Source organism: Lepisosteus platostomus, chromosome 9 (genome assembly GCF_059453375.1).
Source record: "Lepisosteus platostomus isolate fLepPlt1 chromosome 9, fLepPlt1.hap1, whole genome shotgun sequence".
NCBI lineage: Eukaryota > Metazoa > Chordata > Actinopteri > Semionotiformes > Lepisosteidae > Lepisosteus > Lepisosteus platostomus.
In genome coordinates, this window is record NC_142619.1 from 7324058 (window position 1) to 7345668 (window position 21611).

General features: G+C 43.3%; 1 protein-coding gene across 1 annotated transcript in view; it reads right to left on the minus strand.

The window, feature by feature from the left end:
- The window catches only part of kdm7ab (lysine (K)-specific demethylase 7Ab), a 53596-nt gene that overhangs the window by 18888 nt on the left and 13097 nt on the right, over positions 1-21611 (minus strand). Inside the window, exons 2-6 of the mRNA XM_088646731.1 lie at positions 10825-10910; positions 9588-9705; positions 6090-6250; positions 1411-1552; positions 440-626 (exon numbers count right to left, since the gene is read on the minus strand). Coding sequence (XP_088502857.1) covers positions 440-626; positions 1411-1552; positions 6090-6250; positions 9588-9705; positions 10825-10910 — 694 coding nt within the window. The remainder of the gene's footprint in view (positions 1-439; positions 627-1410; positions 1553-6089; positions 6251-9587; positions 9706-10824; positions 10911-21611) is intronic.

Consider the following 21611-nt stretch of genomic DNA (forward strand, 5'->3'; position numbering starts at 1 on the left):
GTCGCTGACAAGCCCCAACCTTCAAACCACTTGTTTCCTCTCGCACTCAAATATCCCTCTTTGCTTAGGTTTGGCTTTATTTGTGTTCACCTTTTCAAAGCAGGAGACAAAACAAATCCACACACAAAAAGAGGGGACAAAGGGAAATTAAGGAGAAGTGCATTTCAAACTGGGTTAGCAGGCACTTCTTGACACAGAGGGCTGCTGGAATTGAAAACAAACCAGCCGGGCCTTTGTTGCTGAAGTTGACACTGTGCCTTTCTTCAAGAAACAGCAGGACGAGATCCCCAGATAAGCTGACTGGCAACTAAATGAGCCAGATGGGTTGAATGGCCTCTCCTGCTCTGAAACCTCTTAAAATTTATCCTTTCCTGGCTCCACCATTACAGAAATGTCGGTATTTGTCTAAGATTAGACAACAGGGTGTCCGTTTGCTTACCCAGAGGACATGGTACCAGACTGAAGTGCCCCCGAAGTCTATGTGGAAGTCTGTGTAACTATCTTTCACCCCCATCAAGCAGTACTTCTGCACAAAGGGCTTTGGGAAGACAGAGTCATCGGGCCAGTAGTTCTCCACCCAGGACATCTTTTGAGCTATATCCGGAACCACAACCAGATCTGCCATTCTGGGCGGACGGGCAACAGAAGATTCTAGTTATTGATCTTTTTACACTTAACATTTTTTTTTTAATTTCAACAGAGTTTTTAATAACTGTTTGCAAAATGTTTATTTCACCGGCAACTCAACATGCTTTTTTACCTCCCTCGTGCACAATATTATTAGTTTACTTTAGGAGGTGTACAAGGTGCACAAACACTCAACGTTTTGAGCAGCATTAATGGGAGAAACATTAGACACTAGCATTAGGGCGATAGATAGGTCAATACAGGTCTGAGCATGATCAAGCCGTTTATATTATCATCCCTCCAAACTATGCAGTGAGAATTTGAAATATAAACAATTCAACTCAATCCAAATCAGACAACTATCCACAAGGAGAGTCTCAGTTTTGAATTGTAGACATATCTGGACCATTGTGTTGGCAGAACAATGAAAGAAAGGACAGCAGGTAGAGTTGAAGGGATTGTAGCAGACTAAATATGTCCTCCTGTGTGAGGGAGACAGTCCGAGCCCTGGCTACCACAAATTCTTTTATATATTAGATATGGTTACTTGGGAAAAACACCGATCCCTGTTTTTCAACCAGGTGGCAGGTCTGACTCACATTAAGGGGTGAGGCCATGCTTATTTCACGCACTGTGAGCAGGTAGAACAGGAGGATCTCTGCTTTAAATGAGACGAAAAACAGCCAAGCATGCTCTAACCTGAACACTACATTTATTCAGAATATCTGAAGCCTTCAGCCAAGATGTGGGGCCTGCATTCATAAACGCACAGCAAGAACTTACCTTGTGTCCGAGAACTCCAGACTGATGACATTTAACACTTTTGGCCGGTGGGAGCTGTAGTAATACTTCACAAACTCACTGAGTTTTATTTTGCTGTCTGCTTGCCGGGCCACATCAATGACATCAATCACTTTATCACCGCCTGGAAACAACAAGCGTCCCCACGGTAATTATCAAAACAAAGAGGATGAGACCACAAGTCAGGTTTTCATATTATAAAAAGCAAATCGGTCTTTAGTGTACACGCCAATAAAATAAAAAAAAAAACACACTGCTGTTTTTCAAATGGTTGAGCATGAAACGGCTAAATTCACTTCGCAGATGTGACGGACGTCCATCTGTGGCAACCATTATTTCTGGGGATTAAATCAGATCCAGATCTCTTTGCTCTCGTTAAAGGCTTAGATAAACAAATCTCTTTCCTGTTGGTTCCTAAAAAGTCAATCCAATAGACTTTAAGATCAACAGTAGCATGAAACAGAGGACGCATCTGGAATTTAGGAGGCAGTGAAAGACTGAGAACAGAAGGCACTTCTTTACACAGAGTGTAAAGCCATGTTTTTGAGGTTGGTAGCCTGGACTCCCTCCAAGCAAAGGCTAGGAGAAATGACCAATTCTAACATATAACATATTGGAAAACAAAACACACTGGGCCTAATACCTGCCCTCAATCTTACGTTCTTACAAACCCGATTCAGATGCACCAGAAATGATCACATCATATCACTAACAAATGCTCGTGTCGATCAGCTACGCAGTGTAACCTACTGCACCTATCAAAATTGTCGAAAACATCTTTAAAAAAAGATGAAAAGACGTCGCAGCCACAACTTATAGAATAAATATTAAACCGGATAAAGCTGGGCTTGTCTTAAATCTGGAGTTGCATAGTTCCCCTACACTCTCAGCCAAGAAATAATTTGGGTTTAACAACTGTTGTGCAAAAAGAAAAAAAGCTTTCCCCTGTTCTCTCAAGCCATGTAGCAGGCAGCTGCCAAGCTGTGTCAAATGCCCATCTACCCCGCTTACATTTGAAGGAGCTCATGGAAAGTACTCGTACAAGCTCACTGACATTTTCAAGGTCCTGCAGGAGATCTAATGAAAGGCAGAACCCAATGTTTCCAGATCGCATTACTTACAAAGATGAGAAGGGTACAGATAGCGAGGGGGGGAGGGGGGACATGCACATGTCTTCTTGTGTAGATAACATTACTAGTAGACAGCTGTGAAGCAGCAAATCAATATGGCAGGGAGGTTGGGCACCACGGACAAGTCCAGTGTAAAGCTAACGGGACAGCTGGCAGCTGTAAAAGGCCTCCCCGATCAGCCCAGCTAGTCACCAGCCTCAGCCGGGACAGGAACAGCTGGAGTGAGGCCTCCACACAGAGACTGCAGTGTTCGGAGGCTGAACAGAGTCACGGCCGAGGTGCAGAGGGAAATACTGGACGCACTGAAGGCAACTGACATTTCAGGGCAGTAAATCCTGAAATCCCCCCTTTTTAGAGCCAAGAGAAAGGTTTAACAAACCCAGAATGCCACCAAGGTTTCTCAAATCTGTGTTTCCACCTAAGCACATTTTCTGTGTAACGTTCCCAAAGTGGAAAAAGGGCTACTTTTTGTTTTACATTATAAGGGGGGGAAAAAACGTTCTAAACGGTTGTACAGTGACTGAGTGCTTTTTGCTGCCTCACAGCGCTAGGGCCCTAAGTTCAATTCTGGACCTTGTATGTTCTCCGAATGTTCATGTGGGTTTCCACCGGGTGCTCTACAGTCCAAAAACATACTGGTAGGTTCACGGGCTACTGGGGAAAAAATGGCCGTGCTATGAGTGAGTGCATGTGTTTGTGACTGTCTGCCCTGAGGTGGACTGGCGTCCTGTCCACGGTGTACCCTGCCACGTGCCCGTTGCTTGACGGAATAGGCTCCAGCTCCCCCCACGACCCTGAACTGGATAAAGTGGTGAGGAAATAGATGGACGGAAAACTTTCTACATGAAGCATAAACCTATGATACTGGTACATCTACATAGTTAATACCGAGACAGCTATGAAAAATAGATCCTGGAAAATATAACCAGCTCATGTTTGGTATTCGCTGGGCTAGCAGATGGGTTGTTTAAGTGTTCAAAGTCAAACAAAGTTGAGTTCAAGACACCTTACCTCATTTTTACTGAGAAGCATCAAAACTAATGGTGTCCGCGCTGGATTCAAACATGAACGTGTACACTGCATGCTTACAAGAAACCTAAGAATTGTTCACTTGCTATTTATCTTTGTAATGGTAAATGCTATCCCTGACAACGAGTTCGTGTTTTTCAACTCTAGGCTGAAGACCAGGCAATCACTGAGATTTAAAAACATAAAAATGTTACAGCAGCCACAGTTTAAAATGGAAACAATTCACACAGGCTACTGCACTCTTTACATTCTCCGAACCAATGAGACTAGCACAAATAAAATAAAAAAAAAACAGACTGCTTATGTGTGACAAACTACACTTTTTTCACCTAGACAGAATCCTGGGTCTCTTTTTCCCTTCAGACACAGATTTTCATTCCCAAACTTAAAAGGGTAGCATCCAGACAGAAGGTACTCCCCTTACTAACTGTTTCTGCTTGGAACTCTAACCTTCTTCAGTCTGAAAATGCAATTGAAACATTGAAACAACAAGCACAGAGCAGGCAAGACTGCAGGTTTCATTTCTCACAGCAAAAACAGAATCAAAATGTTTCCTGTTGAAAAAGGCGTGACAGCAGAGGTAGCTGTGGTCAGGCCCAGCAGGTACTGAGCCTCACAGCTGTGGGTGTGCATTGCAGTCTTGTTCTGAACTGCTAAACCTTTCAGTGCCTGGTTTCCTTGAAATAAAAATTACTATTATGAGCGTACTTGTCTGGTGGCTTCTGTAATTCAAGATAAAAATCATTGGAAGGCTGATCTGAGATTACAAAAAATCCTGTAGGATGTAATGGAACCTCAAGCAAACCGCAATTTCTATGAGGAGCAAGATAGTACAGCACAGTACTATGAGAACTCAAAGCCTATTCGACTTTTTTTCACAAACTGGCTACATACTCTAAGCCATATGTATCAGATCCAATAGAGACGGCAACAACATATCCACTACATTTTAATCACCTGTCATATGCTGTGTTTAAACTCCAATGTATGCTTTTTAAAATGATAAAAGAATGATAATCACTTAATAAAGAGTCAACAAAGATAACAAGGAAATAAACTGAGCATCAAAAGAAACCTATCGCTCATAATTGCAACAAAAGGCACTATGTTATTACCAGGATAATGGCATTCTGGGGAGCAGGCGCACTGACATTGATAATTGTCATCAACAGGATCAACAACTGCAGTCTCTCAATGTTTCTCAGACTGGTTATTAAATCTCAGTAACAAAATAAATCCACTCATGGTATCGCAAAAATTTGACAAATTCTGAATTGAGCACAAAAGCGCAAAGTTTGTAAAAGTAATGTATGGTCCCCGTGCTGTAGAGAGTTTAAGAGAATTGTGACCTAAATCAGCCCTTCCTGCTCACTAGTCAATGTAATAACTAATGTAATCCGATGTAGCAGCGAATACGTACAGGTTGTGCAGCAGACATTTCACCTCTGAGCTAATCCAAGGTGATCTACATGCAGAGTAAGTAAGTAGTATTTGCTTACAGCAAAACTGTTTTTTTATACTCATTCTGAACTGCAGATGATGATGGCAATACGGCGCTGTGTATACTTGGAAATTCCGTCTATTTTGCGATGTAAATTGGAGGTTTTACATGTAACTGTGTACATTTGACTTTCACTGTGGTCTGAAATGCACTCAATGTTGATTCTTTCTAACCCTGAAATATAAAAATAGCATTGCAGTTCCCCTTTAATCTATGATGCGAACTTTGCACCAGGATTGTAGATCCTGTGCTTCCAGAATTCTGACCCATTTCTCTCAGACCCTAGAAAAGTGTCTCTGCTCTAGACGCAATTGTCCTGGTTTGTCCTGCAAATCTTCAATCAAAGTGGCCTTCTGGGTGGCCCGAGTACAAATGTCTCCTTCTGATCCAGGTGTTGAGGGTTTGAGCCATGTCACTAGCTGACTGTGACTGGTGGTCCACAATTTCACAAGCATATACTTTTCAAAGATGGAAACAAATCACTTTAGTGGACTGAAGGATTCAAGAAAGTAGACAATTTTTTTTCTCCAAAATAACACCTAAATAAATATCTTTACCCATGTATGAATAACTAAGCCACTGTTCAGAACTAGTCACAGTACTTTTGATGTAAGTTAGTAGAGAGTATTCCGCTCTCTTGGACTTTTTTATGATGTTATAATACTGTATTTAATTAGGATTTTTCCCCCCCATTGAAATTAATTCACAATTCTAAAGATCCTCCTAGTTAAATCTTAAACAGAAAATAACTGCTGAGGTATTCACCCCCTTTGCTAAGACACACCTAAACAAGCTGGAGTGCAACCAATTGTCTTTAGAAGTGACATAATTAAGTGAAAATAATTACTTTATGATTCCTTACTGAACACAACTGGATGTTTAAAAGTCCAAGGGGAAAAACTACTATTTATAGCCACTATATTTTGCCAGTAGAGCAGAAATCCTCTTTATGGACTGTATTTGTTTTTCCTTAACATGTAAATCCATCGGAGAGTACTCACCCACATAGTGCTGCACGTCTTTGACAGAAAAGGTGGGGGGAGGCAGTCTGAGTCCCAGGCCGTCCAGTTTGTGCACCGCGATGGGGTAGTCAAAGCCCTGCTTCTCCAGGTAGCGCTGCGTCACCTGGCTCCCTTGCATCTTCACCACCATCTCATCGGCACTACCACAGAGGGAAACAGAACACAGAAAAACCAAAGGGTTCCATCACTTCAGTTCGCAATTCTTTACTTTGAAAATCATTTCAGGTTTTTAAGAGTCCGCCCATTTTCTAATAATAATAATAATAATAATTGCTTACACTTATATAGCTATTTTGTGGACACTCCCCTCAAAGCGCTTTACAGGTAATGGGGACTCCCCTCCACCACCACCAATGTGCAGCATCCACCTGGATGATGCGACGGCAGCCATAGTGCGCCAGAACGCTCACCACACATCAGCTATCAGTGGGGAGGAGAGCAGAGTAATGAAGCCAATTCAGAGAGGGGGATTATTAGGAGGCCATGATAGGTGAAGGCCAGGATGCCGGGGTTACACCCCTGCTCTTTTCGAGAAACACCCTGGGATTTTTAATGACCACAGAGAGTCAGGACCTCGGTTTTACGTCTCATCTGAAGGACGGCGCCTGTTTGCAGTATAGTGTCCCCGTCACTATACTGGGGCATTAGGACCCACATGGACTGCAGGGTGAGCACCCCCTGCTGGCCCCACTAACACCTCTTCCAGCAGCAACCATAGTTTTTCCCCAAGAGGTCTCCCATCCAGGTACTGACCAGGCTCACACCTGCTGAGCTTCAGTGGGTTACCAGTTGTGAGTTGCAGGGTGATATGGCTGCTGGCTTAAATGAAAAGACTAACTGAAAGCCCTGTGCTGAACTGGCGTCCAGTCCAGGGTGTACCCCGAACAAGAAGAAGGAGTGAGAATGTGAACTGATGGCTAGAACACTAACAGAAACACTGTTACATTCCTGTCTGTTCACCCTGGCCTTAACTTCACACCGGTTTTCATTCCTAACAAAGAGCCCAGACTGAAAAACTTGTCTCACCAAATATTTATTTTGTGCGTTTTATTCTTTATTTCCCTGAAGGCAGGATCATGCCAAGAAGACAGTTCTTCCAAAAAAACAGCCAGTGGCCCAAAACACTCATTTACTCAAAACACGCAATTTATTTTTGTCTGTTAAGGTCTCGTGGCACTCAAAACATTGAAGACGGGAGCACAGAAAACTCCTGTTTTATTTCTGAGAGACCTTGCAGTCATCTCTATTAAGCAAACAAAATAGTCCCTGTACTATTCACATTTTCTGCCATCTTAGATTGAACCCTGGGAGCCTCATGGTAGGCATTTATACAGCAGTTATAAATTTATTTTCTGGCCAACAAGGATATTCCTTGTTAGGTGCGCACATCATATTTAAAGCACAATTACTATTACAGAAATGCAAATGTCGAGTAAAATACGTAGTCATTTCCAGTGAAGGGAAGCAATCTATATGCTAGTACTCCCAAATTCAACACCGAATCTCAGCTGGGATGCCTGGGCTTTAAGTACTGATATCTCAGTAGGAGCTGTGGCAGCGTGCGTAGGCCGCAAAGGAAAACCTAAAGTTTTTTTTCCATGCTGAAAGGAAAAGTAAAAAAATATACAACTGTTTCGGCTGTGGAGACTTCTTCAACTTCACCTGAAAAGGGCTTCACCACCGAAACGTTGCGTCTCTTTACTTTTCCTTTCTGCATGGAATAAACCTGTACCTGTTCGTATAGATATTTACGCAGCAGTAATTGTAACAACCGAAGAATCAAACGGTGTGTCCTTTACAGGACAATCTGTCTGTGCCCATTGCAACACCATGTAATAATAATGATAATATTGCTTTATTGGCCATATACAATTTCTTGCATTAGGAATTCGTCTTTTCGCATACCCTAGCTTGCTCTCCATGAGACACAGGCACACAGACAGGGAGAGAAGCTTGGGATCAGAGCGCAGGGTCAGCCATTGTACAGCGCCCCTGGAGCAGTTTGGGGTTAAGGGACTTGCTCAGGGGCCCAACGGAGTAGGATTCCTCTGCCGGCTGCGGGATTTGAACCGGCAACCTTCCAGTCACAAGCACAGATCCTTAGCCACAGAGCCACCGCTCCGCCCTACGTACGCCCTACAAGGCCCTTCTTACCTCAGAGTGTACAATAAATCGAGTGCAAAAACTGACAGGGCCCACTTCAACCTTTCTGATACAACAACAAGTATCTATGTGACAACTTTTTCAATCTTTCAAGTGCTAACACCCCAACCTAACTGAACTTGGGTATGATAACGACAGAGAAGGCACTGATGGAAGATAGAAACTACCAACTTATTTTTAAAACTCCAGTCCTTAGTGTCCTCCTGGGCACCCAGTTCTTTAAAAGGTAAGGCAATTTTATCAAAAGTGGACTGGAATTTCCCAATGGGCAATGTCTGGGCAAATTGCCTGGGTAATTCTTCTCCTGTATGGTTGGCCATTGGCCCAGTTTGCCTTCAGGGAAAAAAAAGAACAATTATGATTTCAACTCCCTACCTGATCTTTATTGCGTTACAAAAGATGGTGGAAATGTTGAACCTGTCCCCAAGTATGATGAGAACTGACAAATACCCTGGACAGGATGCAAGACTTCTTCCAAGGAGATGCAGAGAAAACTCGAAGGCAAACACGAATCCCACTGAAGACCAGCTTCATTAAAAATGTGCTCAAAGCTGACATGACGCCTTATACAATCTCTGTCAGCACCTGGAAGAACCTTTCAGCACTGGGAGCTGTTTTTTTTCCAGGAACAGATTTTCAAACAAATGCACCTACAATGAACAATTCCCACTTAACAGGTTAAGCTACAAAAAAGGCAGTATACTAAATAGAATTAGAATGCAGGTTGTGGCATGAAGCCATCTTGACACCTAGTGTTCTTCCAAGAAGGATCAGATGCTTAATTATAAGTACACTATAGGTAAAGGCAGCTAATAGAGTCTTAAACTCATTTTTCAGGGGTATTTTACCTCAGCTGTTTCAAAACGGATCACTGCATTTATTGTGCTAAGTGAAAGCTTTTTACATTCCATAAAAATCCATCTAGAAGCTTCTGAGTTATCAAAACATTTCCAGAAATTACTGAGTATTGTACAGACTGTTTAAAGGACCTGCAATGGAATGGAAATATTAAAATCGCCTACCATGGAATACGCTTTTAAGTGTCAAACTCAGAGATCAGTAGAGTTGCTAGCCTGAATTTACCAGGTGTGGTAATGTATCAACAAAGAGACAAAAGCTTCAAACGTGCCATTAAAATGAACATATGTGCACCGTTCGGTGGTGGTTTCCATGACAAGACGCGAATCTCAGTTGTTCTACTGCAAAAAGAAGGCTGTGGTACGGCAGGAAAATGACATCTCAGGGTGTATCAGGGTACAAAGCTGTTTAGTCCCCGCTGCCAAGGTCTAACAGCACAGAACTTTCATCCCCTACCTTGGAAAGGTCCGGGCCTGTAGCTGCCGAACAAACACAGAGGTCCCAGCCTGAACTGGTTTGGTGCCATCGTCGGGCTCAGTGTAGTCGTGTCGGTGCCAATTATTGCGCTTCTTCACTGAAAGAGGACACAGGGAGGTCAGTTCCATTTAAACGCGCGAAACGCATTCCGCTTTCTCTCCGTTTTACGTCAACAACGTCGGTGAAATCAATTCCACAGCAAAACCGGGAAAGCCCAAAAAAACTATATTTAAGGAAGCTGTATCTATGACCTTTTAGATTCCCAAAACTCCAAATATGGTCCCGGTTTGTGGTGGAATGATTCCTCTATGTGACTGAATATTCAGACATCTGTAAAGAAGCATATAACAGGTGGCCAAATAAAACAAAAATCCCCTTTTCGTATAATATGGAATAGAAATTCTTCAAATGGACCTTTTTCCACATAACGCAGATAAAAGTCTTAACACAAAAGAGTGCTACAAAATTCCTCTGTTTTTTTAGACCAAGAAGAGCATTTTGTAGATGTGTCCACAGTTTGTGAAGTCATTCCTCCTCCTGTAATAATTCAGTGGCCAAAAGGGCTTTCTGAGAAAAGAAATTAGCTAAGAGTCAGTTAGCTAATTGTTGAACACAGAGCAGCTCTACTCATATTGACTTTTATTCAATTTCTATTACATCTATTATTATGTAACCTTATTCTCATAACCTCAATTTTGTGATTTTTGTGTTTTTGTGATTTTTGCGAGCTCGCGGAAAAGACATTTCATTGCCAGCAACGACTGCTGCACGCTGTATTGCTGTGCATTTGATAAATAAACTTTGATGTGATTTTTGATTTATAAGGAATTAGGAACAGAATGGTGATTTGCTTTTTATTTGGTAAAAGGATTGTTGTCCTCATGCATCCTCTTGCATTGAACAGTTCCACGATCTTCAAATCTGATTTATTAGGATTTTTTTATGTCTCTTGCAATCGGGATCATTAAGCAGTGAAAAAGGTCTGTGAACATCAGAAGAGTCACCACCCCTTTTACAATAAAGGCATTTTTATTCTTATTCATTGATTAGAGAGCTATTCAATTACCCATCGTTCACTCATACTGACCCATGACGGACTCTCGGAGGGCTTACCGGTTCTTGGAAGCGTAAATCAAAGGACGGAGAGCTCGTTAACACTCGTTATACCCCTGCGACCATTACCGCGTGCGCCGAATTACAAAGAGAAGGCACTTACTCAGGGAGGCTCCATGTATTTTGTCACAGTTAGGACAGTGGTAGACGTCAATATCAACAGCATGGTGCTCCTCCACTTGAACACAGCTGAAGAGGGGAAACAACAAAAGCAGTCATGAGAAGAAATTCTGCTAACAACCATCACAACAAAAGCATGCTATGATGACCAAAGTGTCGCAGGTAACAGAGAGCTACAGGACTATCTGGTCTTACTGAGTCAATTAGTACAGCTGTTCTTATGTGAACCACCTAGAGATGTTAACCGCCATTTCACAATGGCGGTTAACAGACAACTTTCAAACCAAAATGAGATGCCATTCTAAGAGAGATAAAGTGTGTGACAAGACTGTCTACGAATGTTATAAACACCAACTTCTCCTCAAAGAGCTGCACTACCCCTTCTCTTATGGAACAAATCTTCAGTAGTCAAGAGTCAAGGTTTACCAAAATACCATATGTTGGACTTGTATGTAGGCTGTTCATATTTCACAGCCCATTAATGAACTAAGTAAAAAATGTTGCCAAACACCGGGTGCTTTATAGAAAATGTAATCAAAGGATATTGCAATCTGCAATGGATTAGAGCAGAACTCTCCTTATTTGCTCATTTACAAACAACTTATGTGGAATTTTGTCTACGTGGACATCTTAGTAGTGCCTTAAAAATTTTGAATAATACATTAAAGTCAAACTATTCAATACAGAAGGCCGGAGGACTGTTACGCTTAGATGCACGGACTCCTTTAACTACTCCTAAACAGCACAGAGTACCTAAATGGAGTTTAATGTTTAAGCAGTACATTCTTGAGTTGCACAGTTCTGTTGTCTGAAGAGATGCATAGTCACGTAAACAACTGCCAAACTGAACTGAATTACTGCGAGGTATGTACTGTAGCCACTATGTGTGAAGAAGTTAAAAGCATAAATTAAGAATGTCCAAACATAGGAATCAGGATACACAGGACAAATACCATTTCCCTCTGTCAAAGCTTACCTATATGAAAGTTTTTGACTGTCATCTTATTATGAATATCATAGTCATCTTAATTATGAGTAATCCAGGGGGGGTAATTTTGTTAATTCGTAACAGGATTTTAAAATGAAACTTGAGAAACCTTACCTAAACAGTGGCTACTCAACTGAATGCATTTGATCATTAACTTTTGTGTAAGTCTGTGTGCAGACATGAAATCGCCTCAGTCCCTGTACAGTCACTGTGCGTTTCTTCTTCCTGGCTGGCGTGGGCTCTGTCTCACAGAGGGTCTCCTGGGTCCCGTCTTATTCCAAACAACAAAAAAATTGCCCCATTTAAGGCTCAGCAGCTGCTGTTTTATACCAATTTCCAGACACAGCACTGTCACAGCTACGCCAGTCAGCTTAGTAGGTACAGCAGTACCAACCAGCGCAAATCAACAAGGTAGCTCACAGATCCATTAAACGGTCATAAATTGTTTATATGCATGCATACCAACCGCCTAAAAATCCAGAAACAAAGCTAACAAGTTCAGTTGATATCACTAAAATGAAGCAGTACACAGAAGTTAACATACTGTATATGCTTCTTGTACTAAGGAACCATGAAAAATTGTAAATTGGATACAGAGAAGGTTGTATAATACAGTACATATACAGTATTGTGTGTCAAAGCTACAGTACTGTAATAATAATAATAATAATAATAATTGCTTACACTTATATAGCGCTTTCCAGGACACTCCACTCAAAGCACTTTACAGGTAACGGGGACTCCCCTCAACCACCACCAATGTGCAGCACCCACCAAAACGCTCACCACACATCAGCTATCAGTGGGGAGGAGAGCAGAGTAATGAAGCCAATTCATAGACGGGGATTATTAGGGGGCCTTGTCCCCGTCACTATACTGGGGCATTACAATCCACATGGACCGCAGGGTGAGCGCCACCTGCTGGCCCCACAAACCTTAGTTTTTCCCAGGAGGTCTCCCATCCAGGTACTGACCAGGCTCACACCTGCTGAGCTTCAGTGGGTTGCCAGTTGTGAGTTGCAGGGTGATATGGCTGCTGGCCATACTATCTAGTCTTAATGAGTTGAGGTTTAGCTCTTGTTTCAAAAGCAACCTACTTACAGAAACTTTGGAATTAAGTTTATGCTTCCAGATGAGTGCCAGCTATGCTTTCTCTGTATAGTCATTTCAAATGCTAAAAGTTGTGCAAATGCCAACTCAAAATCAGAAGCTGGTTTGCTGCTTTTCCCAGTTTTTCAGGCTTAACTTGTATTCACAGACACAAGTCAGAGGGTTAGTAAACCAGTAAATCAGGTTAGATGCAGTGAAGACTGAAATTTTATTACAGTAATCACAACAGCTGAAACTGGATGTTCATACTCATTGAACTAAACAGTACATACAATTAACTTTTTTTGCTCTATCTGTAGGGGGATTATCCATAAAATAAACCATAACTGAAGACTAATTTGTCTTATTACATATTTTAGATGCTCAAAGAGGAATTGCATTACTAAAGGACATATCATGAGCAGAAAACAGATGAGAAAAACAAGGAAAAGGACATAATTCAATACATAACTTGTATTAGTCGATGAAAAGCAAAAAAAGGCAAACGGATTAGTCACAACTTTATTGAAACACTCTTTAAAGTACACGGTACAACACCATGTTGATGGCAGCCATCTGGGGCAATCTGAAGGCAAGGGAAAATTGCTAGAAAAAGGACCATTGAACATAATGAAAGATATGGAAATTCAAGGAGTAGCAGTGCTTCCTCTACTGCGCGGCACAAGAGCTCACGTTCTGAAGCACTGCAGGACAGGAAAATCAACTCTGACCTGTGGCTGCAGTCATCTGTGACTTTCAACTCTCAGCAACTTACTGTTCAAATGAAGAGAAACTGATTGGACTTCAAAAGGGGTTTACTTAGCCAAAGCTAATGGCAACACTTTCCAGAGAACAAAGGGCTTTGCAAAAGAAGTGGGCTGCAAAAGTGAAAGACAGCATAGCACTGACATAAAAAAAAATGCATGATGCAGATTTCCAAAGCTTCATCAGTCTTTGGCTTTACCGACAAGAAACTAGCATAAACCACCTTAGTTCTGGACAAACAAAGCATCAACCACATATCGAGCGTCTCCCTGCTGTGTGACAACATACAGTACAAGGCTGATGGTCTCAGTGAGCTTTATCAGAGCAGCCGGGTAGTGGGATTAAGATTAAGACAACACCAGGGGCGCGTTTTAGTGGAAAAACAAAGGAGTCACCAGTTACAGTAACAGCCTGGTGAAAGGTCCAGTAGATGTATTTACTGGGAGGACATTAACATCAAGAAATATGGATGAAAGGATTGCTGAAGGTCCTGTACTGTTTTCTCTTTGCCAAGTCTGTTGTGTGATCAGATGGAATATTTTGATATATAAAATGCAAATGGGCTCAATGGTTTTAATCGACCGAGCTTCACAGTTTTGGACAATTATACGGCACAGCGCTCTTCCCTGGTGAACACGGTTGAACTCATTTGATCATTTTCCCCCCTGTTTTTCTGCTGGGATGTACACACTGCACCATCAAATTGTGCTTTGTTAAAAGAGGGGAAGCTTTTACTGGGTGGAAAAGATTCTCCATGGCAATGATTCGAGTTTAATTTAGGCGTTTCTACTCAAAGATTTATACTGCAAGATCTACATTAATGTTAGAATTACAATCTTGTCCGTGCTGACCCAGAGTCAAGACACCTCCTTCTCTACAAGCTATGCAGTCAGCTCTTTCATCTAATTTAATCAAAGCTTACAGAACAGGATAAAAAAAAAACATTCATCAATTCAGTCCTTACCCCTGCTTTCCTCTATAGGCCAATAACCAGACAGCAATTTGAATCCAGAAATGCAACACTTCTGATTCTTGTTTCCAATCCAAAAAGATTTCTTTTAGTGCCAAGATTCGCATTTTCCCCAGTTGTGCTTTTTGCCGTGCTGTGGAAGCTCACTTGGTTAGGCTTGATGTTTAAAAGTCTGGAAAGCCACGCTATAGCAACGTGTTCGCTTGAGTAGCCACTGTTAAAAAAAATGATAACGATGAACTCCTTAGACGTAGCTCTTCTGAACAGTCCACTCGAAGCGCTTTACAGGTAAAGGAGACCCTACTCCACCAGCGCCAATGTGTAGCCCCACCTGGATGATGCAAGAGCACCAGTACGCTCACCACACATCAGCTATCGGCACGGAGGAGAACAGAGTGATGAAGCCAGTTCTGAGATGGGGATTTATTAGGAGGCCATGACTGGTAAAGGCAGGGAATCTGGCACCGGGATTAACACCCCTACTCTTTTCGAGAAAGGTACTGGGATGAAGTCAAATCCAGAAGTATCTTCTTTCTGTGACACTGTGTGAACAGAGGCTGGGGCAACAGTGGGGGGGGAGGGTGAGGTCACAACCCCCGTGGGCCCCCCCTGCCTGACCCCCAGCACCACAGCGACAGTCTTAAAGGAGAAGGAAAGAGGGGGAAGGGCGACCCCCTCACCAGGCCATTCACAAAATGAAGAGCCCTGCTCGGGAAACAGAAAGCAAACCCACTGACACCCTTCTGCAAAATGAGCTGCAGCGCACATCCCTTCAAACTTTTTTTTTTAATATTCTACTCTGGAGTGCAGCGTCATTCCGGCTGCAGAGAGAATGACAAGCGAGAGGCGGCACTAGGGCCCAGACCTGAGGCTTGCCCTCCCACACACCTGCTGCCCCGTGTCTTCTCTCCCCAAAATCATTTCCCACTCTGCCGACAGATTCCACGCACGGGCTCCGACAAACATTGAAGCCAACTTTAACCCGACACCGGCAGAGAGCAGCTGACCAGCCCGAAGCACCAGCAAGGTAAATAAAACCGTAGGGACGGAGATAAGGAGCTCAGATTTCACACAGAGCTTTTTGAACACAATAGCCTTTTTGCTCTGGAAGCTTCCATTCAGTTTGGTCCTCAATAAGGAGAAGTGGTTTTCACCTCTGTGCCGCACAGCCCCTGGCAGCGTGGGGACCCTGGGTTCAATTCTGGGTCTGCTGTCTGCGTGGAGTTTGTATGTGATCCCTGTGCTCCCCTGGGTGTAATCCAGATGCTCCAGTTTCCCCCCCACTGTCCAAAAACATACTTGTAGATTGCAAAGGAACAAGTAAAAAGTTTATTCCATGCCGGAAGGAGAAGAAAGGAAACTCAACGTTTCGGCTGTGGAGCCTTCTTCGGGTGCGAGGCTTGATACTTGATAGCTTATTTGGCTTCTAGGAAAAATGGACCTGGTGCAAGTGTGTGCTTGTGTCTGTCTGCCATGCAGTGACCTGGTGTCCCATCTAGGATGTACCCATTGCTTGCCGGGATAGTGTCAGAAGTGGTAAAAAAAAATAATGCCTGGATGATTCTACCTCCTTCGACTCTTTCAGCTGCCTTCAAGTGAGCAACAAATATAGAACTGGCTCGGTCTTCTTTGACCACCTTGTTCACATGCCTGAGATCTTGTCCTGAAGGCAAGCTAGCAATTTACTAAGGAACTCAGGCCGAATGTTTATTGAAAAGAAACTGCATGCACCCACAGGAGTGTTTGGGCTCTCTGTATCGCTAGGAAGTCACCTGTGGCATCTTTCACACTAATTTGGGAGCAAAGGGAGCTACTTTGTTTTTTTTTAGTAGTTCAGGTGGGTAGCTGCGTCAGCATGCGTGATCTGCAAAGGAACAAGTAATAGGTTTACTCCATGCTGAAAAGAGAAGAGAGAAAAAATGTTTCGGATACACCTGAAGAAGGCTTCACAGCCATACGCGGTGTCTCCTCTTCTCTTTTCAGCATAGAATAAACTTATTACTTGCTCCTTTACTACTTTTTTTTTGTTGTCGTTTCCACAGCAAATAATTTGGTCTCTCCAAACAACAGGTCTCCGAGGGTGGAGAGGGGTTAATTTAGCTGTGGCTAAATCGATCGTGCCTGAGAAATAAGAGCAACAGGTGAAACAAGGTCACGCTGAAAATGAACTGTATGTCCACTGACACTTTAAAGACTGCTGTACAGCACAGACACTCGGAGAAAAAAGTGTGCTGCAGACAAAGCCAACCTTAAATGATGCTATTTCGAGGTGTTAGAAATGATTTCGTGGAGCAACACTGATAACTATTCTGTCCATACAATGCCCACTATATTCAGCCAAGTTTCTGGATTTGAGAAAAATTCGCCAAGGGAGAAAGGGGGCCGAAACGATTATGCACACATACCAAGATGAAAGCAAACTGCTTCATGGTACAATCCAAGAAGTATTTGCTTGTTTTTCTAGCTAAAAACCACGGGGATCATGTCTTACACACATTTACAGTAAGAGATGTCTTCTGAAATTGAAAGGTTTTTCAGTGGACAAAGTTATACTGTCCGCTACACAATAAAGGATGGATTGAAAACAGGATTTTTGCTCAAATTGGATTATTTCCTCAAATTCAGAAAAATGTCTACAGTAATGGTAGCTGCAGCTCTATCTCTAAATACTATATATATAACGTTAAGATGTTGCAAACAACTCGCAAACAGGGACATACAAAAACCGAATGACTCATTGTTATAAGTCCAATGTATAACACCAAAATACGCTGGGAGAAGGGAGCGGAATTCAGCTGTAGAACTATGGTTCATTACCAGAAAGAGGCTGTTACTTGGAAAGAAAATGAGTCTCTTGTAACGTTAGCTCTTCACTGATTTTCATAAACCTTTTCGGCATTTATTCAGGAAGGTACAGTTCAAGTACAACTTTAGTCTCTCTCTCACACCTGAAGAAAGCTTAATAGCAAAACTGAGCCTTTCAACTTTCTGTTTTTCAGCGTGGAATTAAACTTTACTTGTTTCTTGGCTGCCAACACAACCTGACAGCTTCCCACTCAAACACGTAAGAAACCAAGTCTAACAGGCATTAGAGGCAGGATGAATATCATGCTGATTTTAACGCTGAAACTTTTGATTTGAATTTTTTGTCAGATAGCCAGTTAGCCAGACAGATACTTAGTCTGCTAGCCAATCGGACATGCCGGACTGAGCAGGCCCCGATCCCTAAGGATCAGATCCGTTTGGAGACGTTGCAGTTAAAATTCCAGACTGGGCTTACAGGGATTGAGGCAGCACGCCTTCCCTGGTTTGGGGGAAGCCCCACTGATCGACTAGGAGGGGGGTGATGCCCACATCAAAGCTCTGAGAGCTGACTCCTCACCATTGTGGGTGGGAAGCGATCAGGAGAGGAAACTACCTTTGAAACTCAAACAGGGCTCCTTTAAAAGGGAGAAACTGCCTGGAGGAGGGAGCTCGGAAATCCTCTGGGCGCTTTGATCTAGGTGGAATTGCAGGAAGTGTGTTTGGTGGGGGGGTGGGGGGGGGTGTGGGGAGTCACAAAACAAAAACATCTTTAAAAGCTGCGAGGAAGTGTCAGGAAGTGTCAGACCGCTGGGATCCCCAATATACAAAGCAGAAAGACCCATACAAAACCGAAGCAGTTTCTTGAAAGTCAAGTCTGCAGTTACTAGTAACTATAATATGGAGCGGAGCGGTGGCACTGTGGCTAAGGATCTGCGCCTGTGGCTGGAAGGTTGCAGGTACAAATCCCACTGCTGGCAGTGGAATCCTACTCCGTTGGACCCTGCGCTCTGACCCCAAGCTTTTCTCCCTGTCTGTGTGTCTCATGGAGAGCAAGCTGGGGTATGCAAAAAGACCAATTCCTAATGCAAGAAATTGTATATGGCCAATAAAGTGGCCTTATCTCTTATCTTACTCGACAGAGCACACCACACATACTCCTAACAGATGAGGACGAACTAAAGGCAATCTTCCACTAAGCGCCGTTCCGTATTCTTCCTCCGAGACATGTGCCCCTCTGGCCCTGCTGCCTGCTGACCTTATGATCAGGAACCCAAACAATGGAGCTTACATGTCACCCAGAGGACAGCGAGCGGCCGAGCCTCGTGAATCCTGTGACGCCCTACAGGCCGCACAAGCCCAGAGCTTCTCCGAGCCCCCCTGGTTTCCTGCTGGCCCCAGAAAGCAGCTTCGTCCTTAACAAAGGTGGAACTAAACGGTTTTCAGCACCGCTCAGCTCATTCTTACTGCCATTGCCAAGGATTAGTAATAATAATAGCAGTTGCTCACACTTATATAGTGCTTTCTCGGACTCCCCTCCACCACCACTACCAATGTGTAGCCCCCACCTGGATGATGTGATGGCAGCCAAAGTGCGCCAGTACGCTCCCCGCACATCAGCTCTCAGTGGGGAGGAGCACAGAGTGATGAAGCCAGTTCACAGATGGGAGATTGATTATTATCATAGTATTGCAGGCCCAGAGTGAGAAAGCCCTCATCTAGGAGGACAGCTGAGAAAGTAATAAGCTATACTGACCCTGGCTTGCCTTGAATCCTGCACCCAAGATTTTAACGTCCAAGCTCAGAGCAAATAGTCTGTTCTGTCCACCCATCCATTTTCGGAATGGGCACAAGTCAGGGCAGGCCCCAAACGAGACCCCAGTCCATCGCAGGGCACGCACGCAGACACACACTATCCCACCAGGGCCAGTTTTCCTTGAAGCCAATTGACCTACCAGTGTGTTCTGGGACTGTGGGAGCACCCAGTATAAACCCACTGGAAGACATGGAGAACATACAAACCCCACACAGACAGCACAACCAAGTCTGGAATTGAACCCAAGGCCCCACTGCTGCGAGGCAGCAATACTTATCACCATGCCAACCATGAAAGTCATCCTTAGGGTAAAACAGGGTTTGACCACACTTCAGCTAGGCCATGTCAGCATAGAGGAAGGGGACCGGAGAGTCCCAGTCTATTTGGTGACTCTTGAATGACCTCCTAGCGATCTTATGAAACATTTAAATAGTGCAGGAACACTCCAACAGTACCAAGCCAATAAACTGATCAGTTCTGGACAAGTCAAACTTTGTATAAAAGACCACACAAAAATAGTTGTCAGTAGGCAGAGACGTCACATTTTATTGTGTAAAAAAAGGCACGAAAGCTGCACAGTACCTCCATATATACTAGGTGATAGTGACTGCTACAGTAAAGTATCAGTGATTCACAGCTGTAAAGCTCTTCGGTAATTCCAGAGATATTGCTGCTGAAGAGTTTTACATCTTTGAAACACTGTGGGGCTACAGTGCTTTCTACAGTATTGACTGCTTTATTTGAGTGCAATGCTTTTTTTTTTTTGTTGTTGTTCTATACCTCCAAAAGACGCTCGGAAAAACACAGAGGAGGTAGGCATTTCAAAAGCAGGGCTCTCGGGCATGACGCACTGTCCCTGAGTACTTGAATCAGAAAATACTATGCAGCTCTAGGGAAACTAAACCTGACTGCCCAACAAAGCAAAGGACTAAAAGGAGCAGGGAGGCTGAACAAGGTTTTCCCCTGGCTGGGGTACCTGATGTATAAACCACACTGTGATGCCAGTGAACTACCCTCCCAACTTTTCCTGCTATCCACAAACAAGGGTCCATCCAATGTACAACCACATTAAGGGAAGAGAAACCGCAGATCTGTGTTTGCCAGCTACAGTAGGCCCACTTAATACAATAGTCTGTATTCCATTAATTCTGCAGCCATTGACTACTTCATTAAAGCACTGAATAGTGTTAGTCCTTAATGTCAGCAGGCGGATATAAACTGCAATGTGTTGTGCTTCAACTGATTTATTGCTTTGTTTCTTTTTGGATGGATCAAAACTCTCCCTACACACACAAATAAATACTCCTTGGAGAAACACAGGTAACGGGGCAATTTAGAGCAGCCAAATAGCCAAGTTATCCTGCATCTTTATGAGATAGGGAGCAGCTATAACACCTGTAGAAAACAGACATGAACATGCAAGCTCATTTCAGCAGGCTCTCAGAATCAAGCCCATGCTAACTCGAACAACACCGTGCTGCCCAGTTAACAATTCAACCATCGGTTAACTTAGGGCACAGCACCTAACAGCACAGGAAAAACACTACTTCTCTATGAATTGGCTTTATTACTCTGCTCTCCTCCCCACTGAGAGCTGGTGTGTGGTGAGCGTTCTGGCGCACTATGGCTGCCGTCGCATCATCCAGGTGGATGCTGCACATTGGTGGTGGTGGAGGGGAGTCCCCATCACCTGTAAAGCGCTTTGAGTGGAGTGTCCAGAAAAGCGCTATATAAGTGTAAGCAATTATTAATTATTATTATTACTTCCAGAAGAGAAAAATCCACAGACGATGGAAACCTGCACAACATTTTCTGTCTTTAAAAATTCACAAATATGTTACAGACCTCAAAGTTTGTACAAAACACGGGTCTGAAGGTTTTAAACTTCCATTCACACGAGAACCATCACCCCCGAAAGCAAATGCGGCCCTCAGGTCAGCCTCTCCCTGTTGACTCTCCACAGAAACATCAGCGAGAGGGGAGCCTTTAACTAATGTTTCTGTAGAAAGGCTCTGTTCACCCACTGCATACTGTCCCTCTCATTGCTGGGGTCACAGCTCCTACCCACACACACCAGTCTATTTTTAGACTTCAGCTTCCTGTTAAAAGCCGCTCCAGGCAGAAAATACGCCGCACATGAAAAAATAATTATTTTAAAATCAAAACCACCGTCCATTTCCTTTTCTATTGTTGCCCCCAGTGAGATTTCTAAAGCAAAGTAGATGCTCCTGCAAGAGCTACCGGAAAGAATTAAGCCCAAATGCACAGAGCAAAACTACAGGCCGGGAAATTTCTCACCGATATTTCAGGAAAGGCCTTTTAAGTGCACCGCAAAACGAT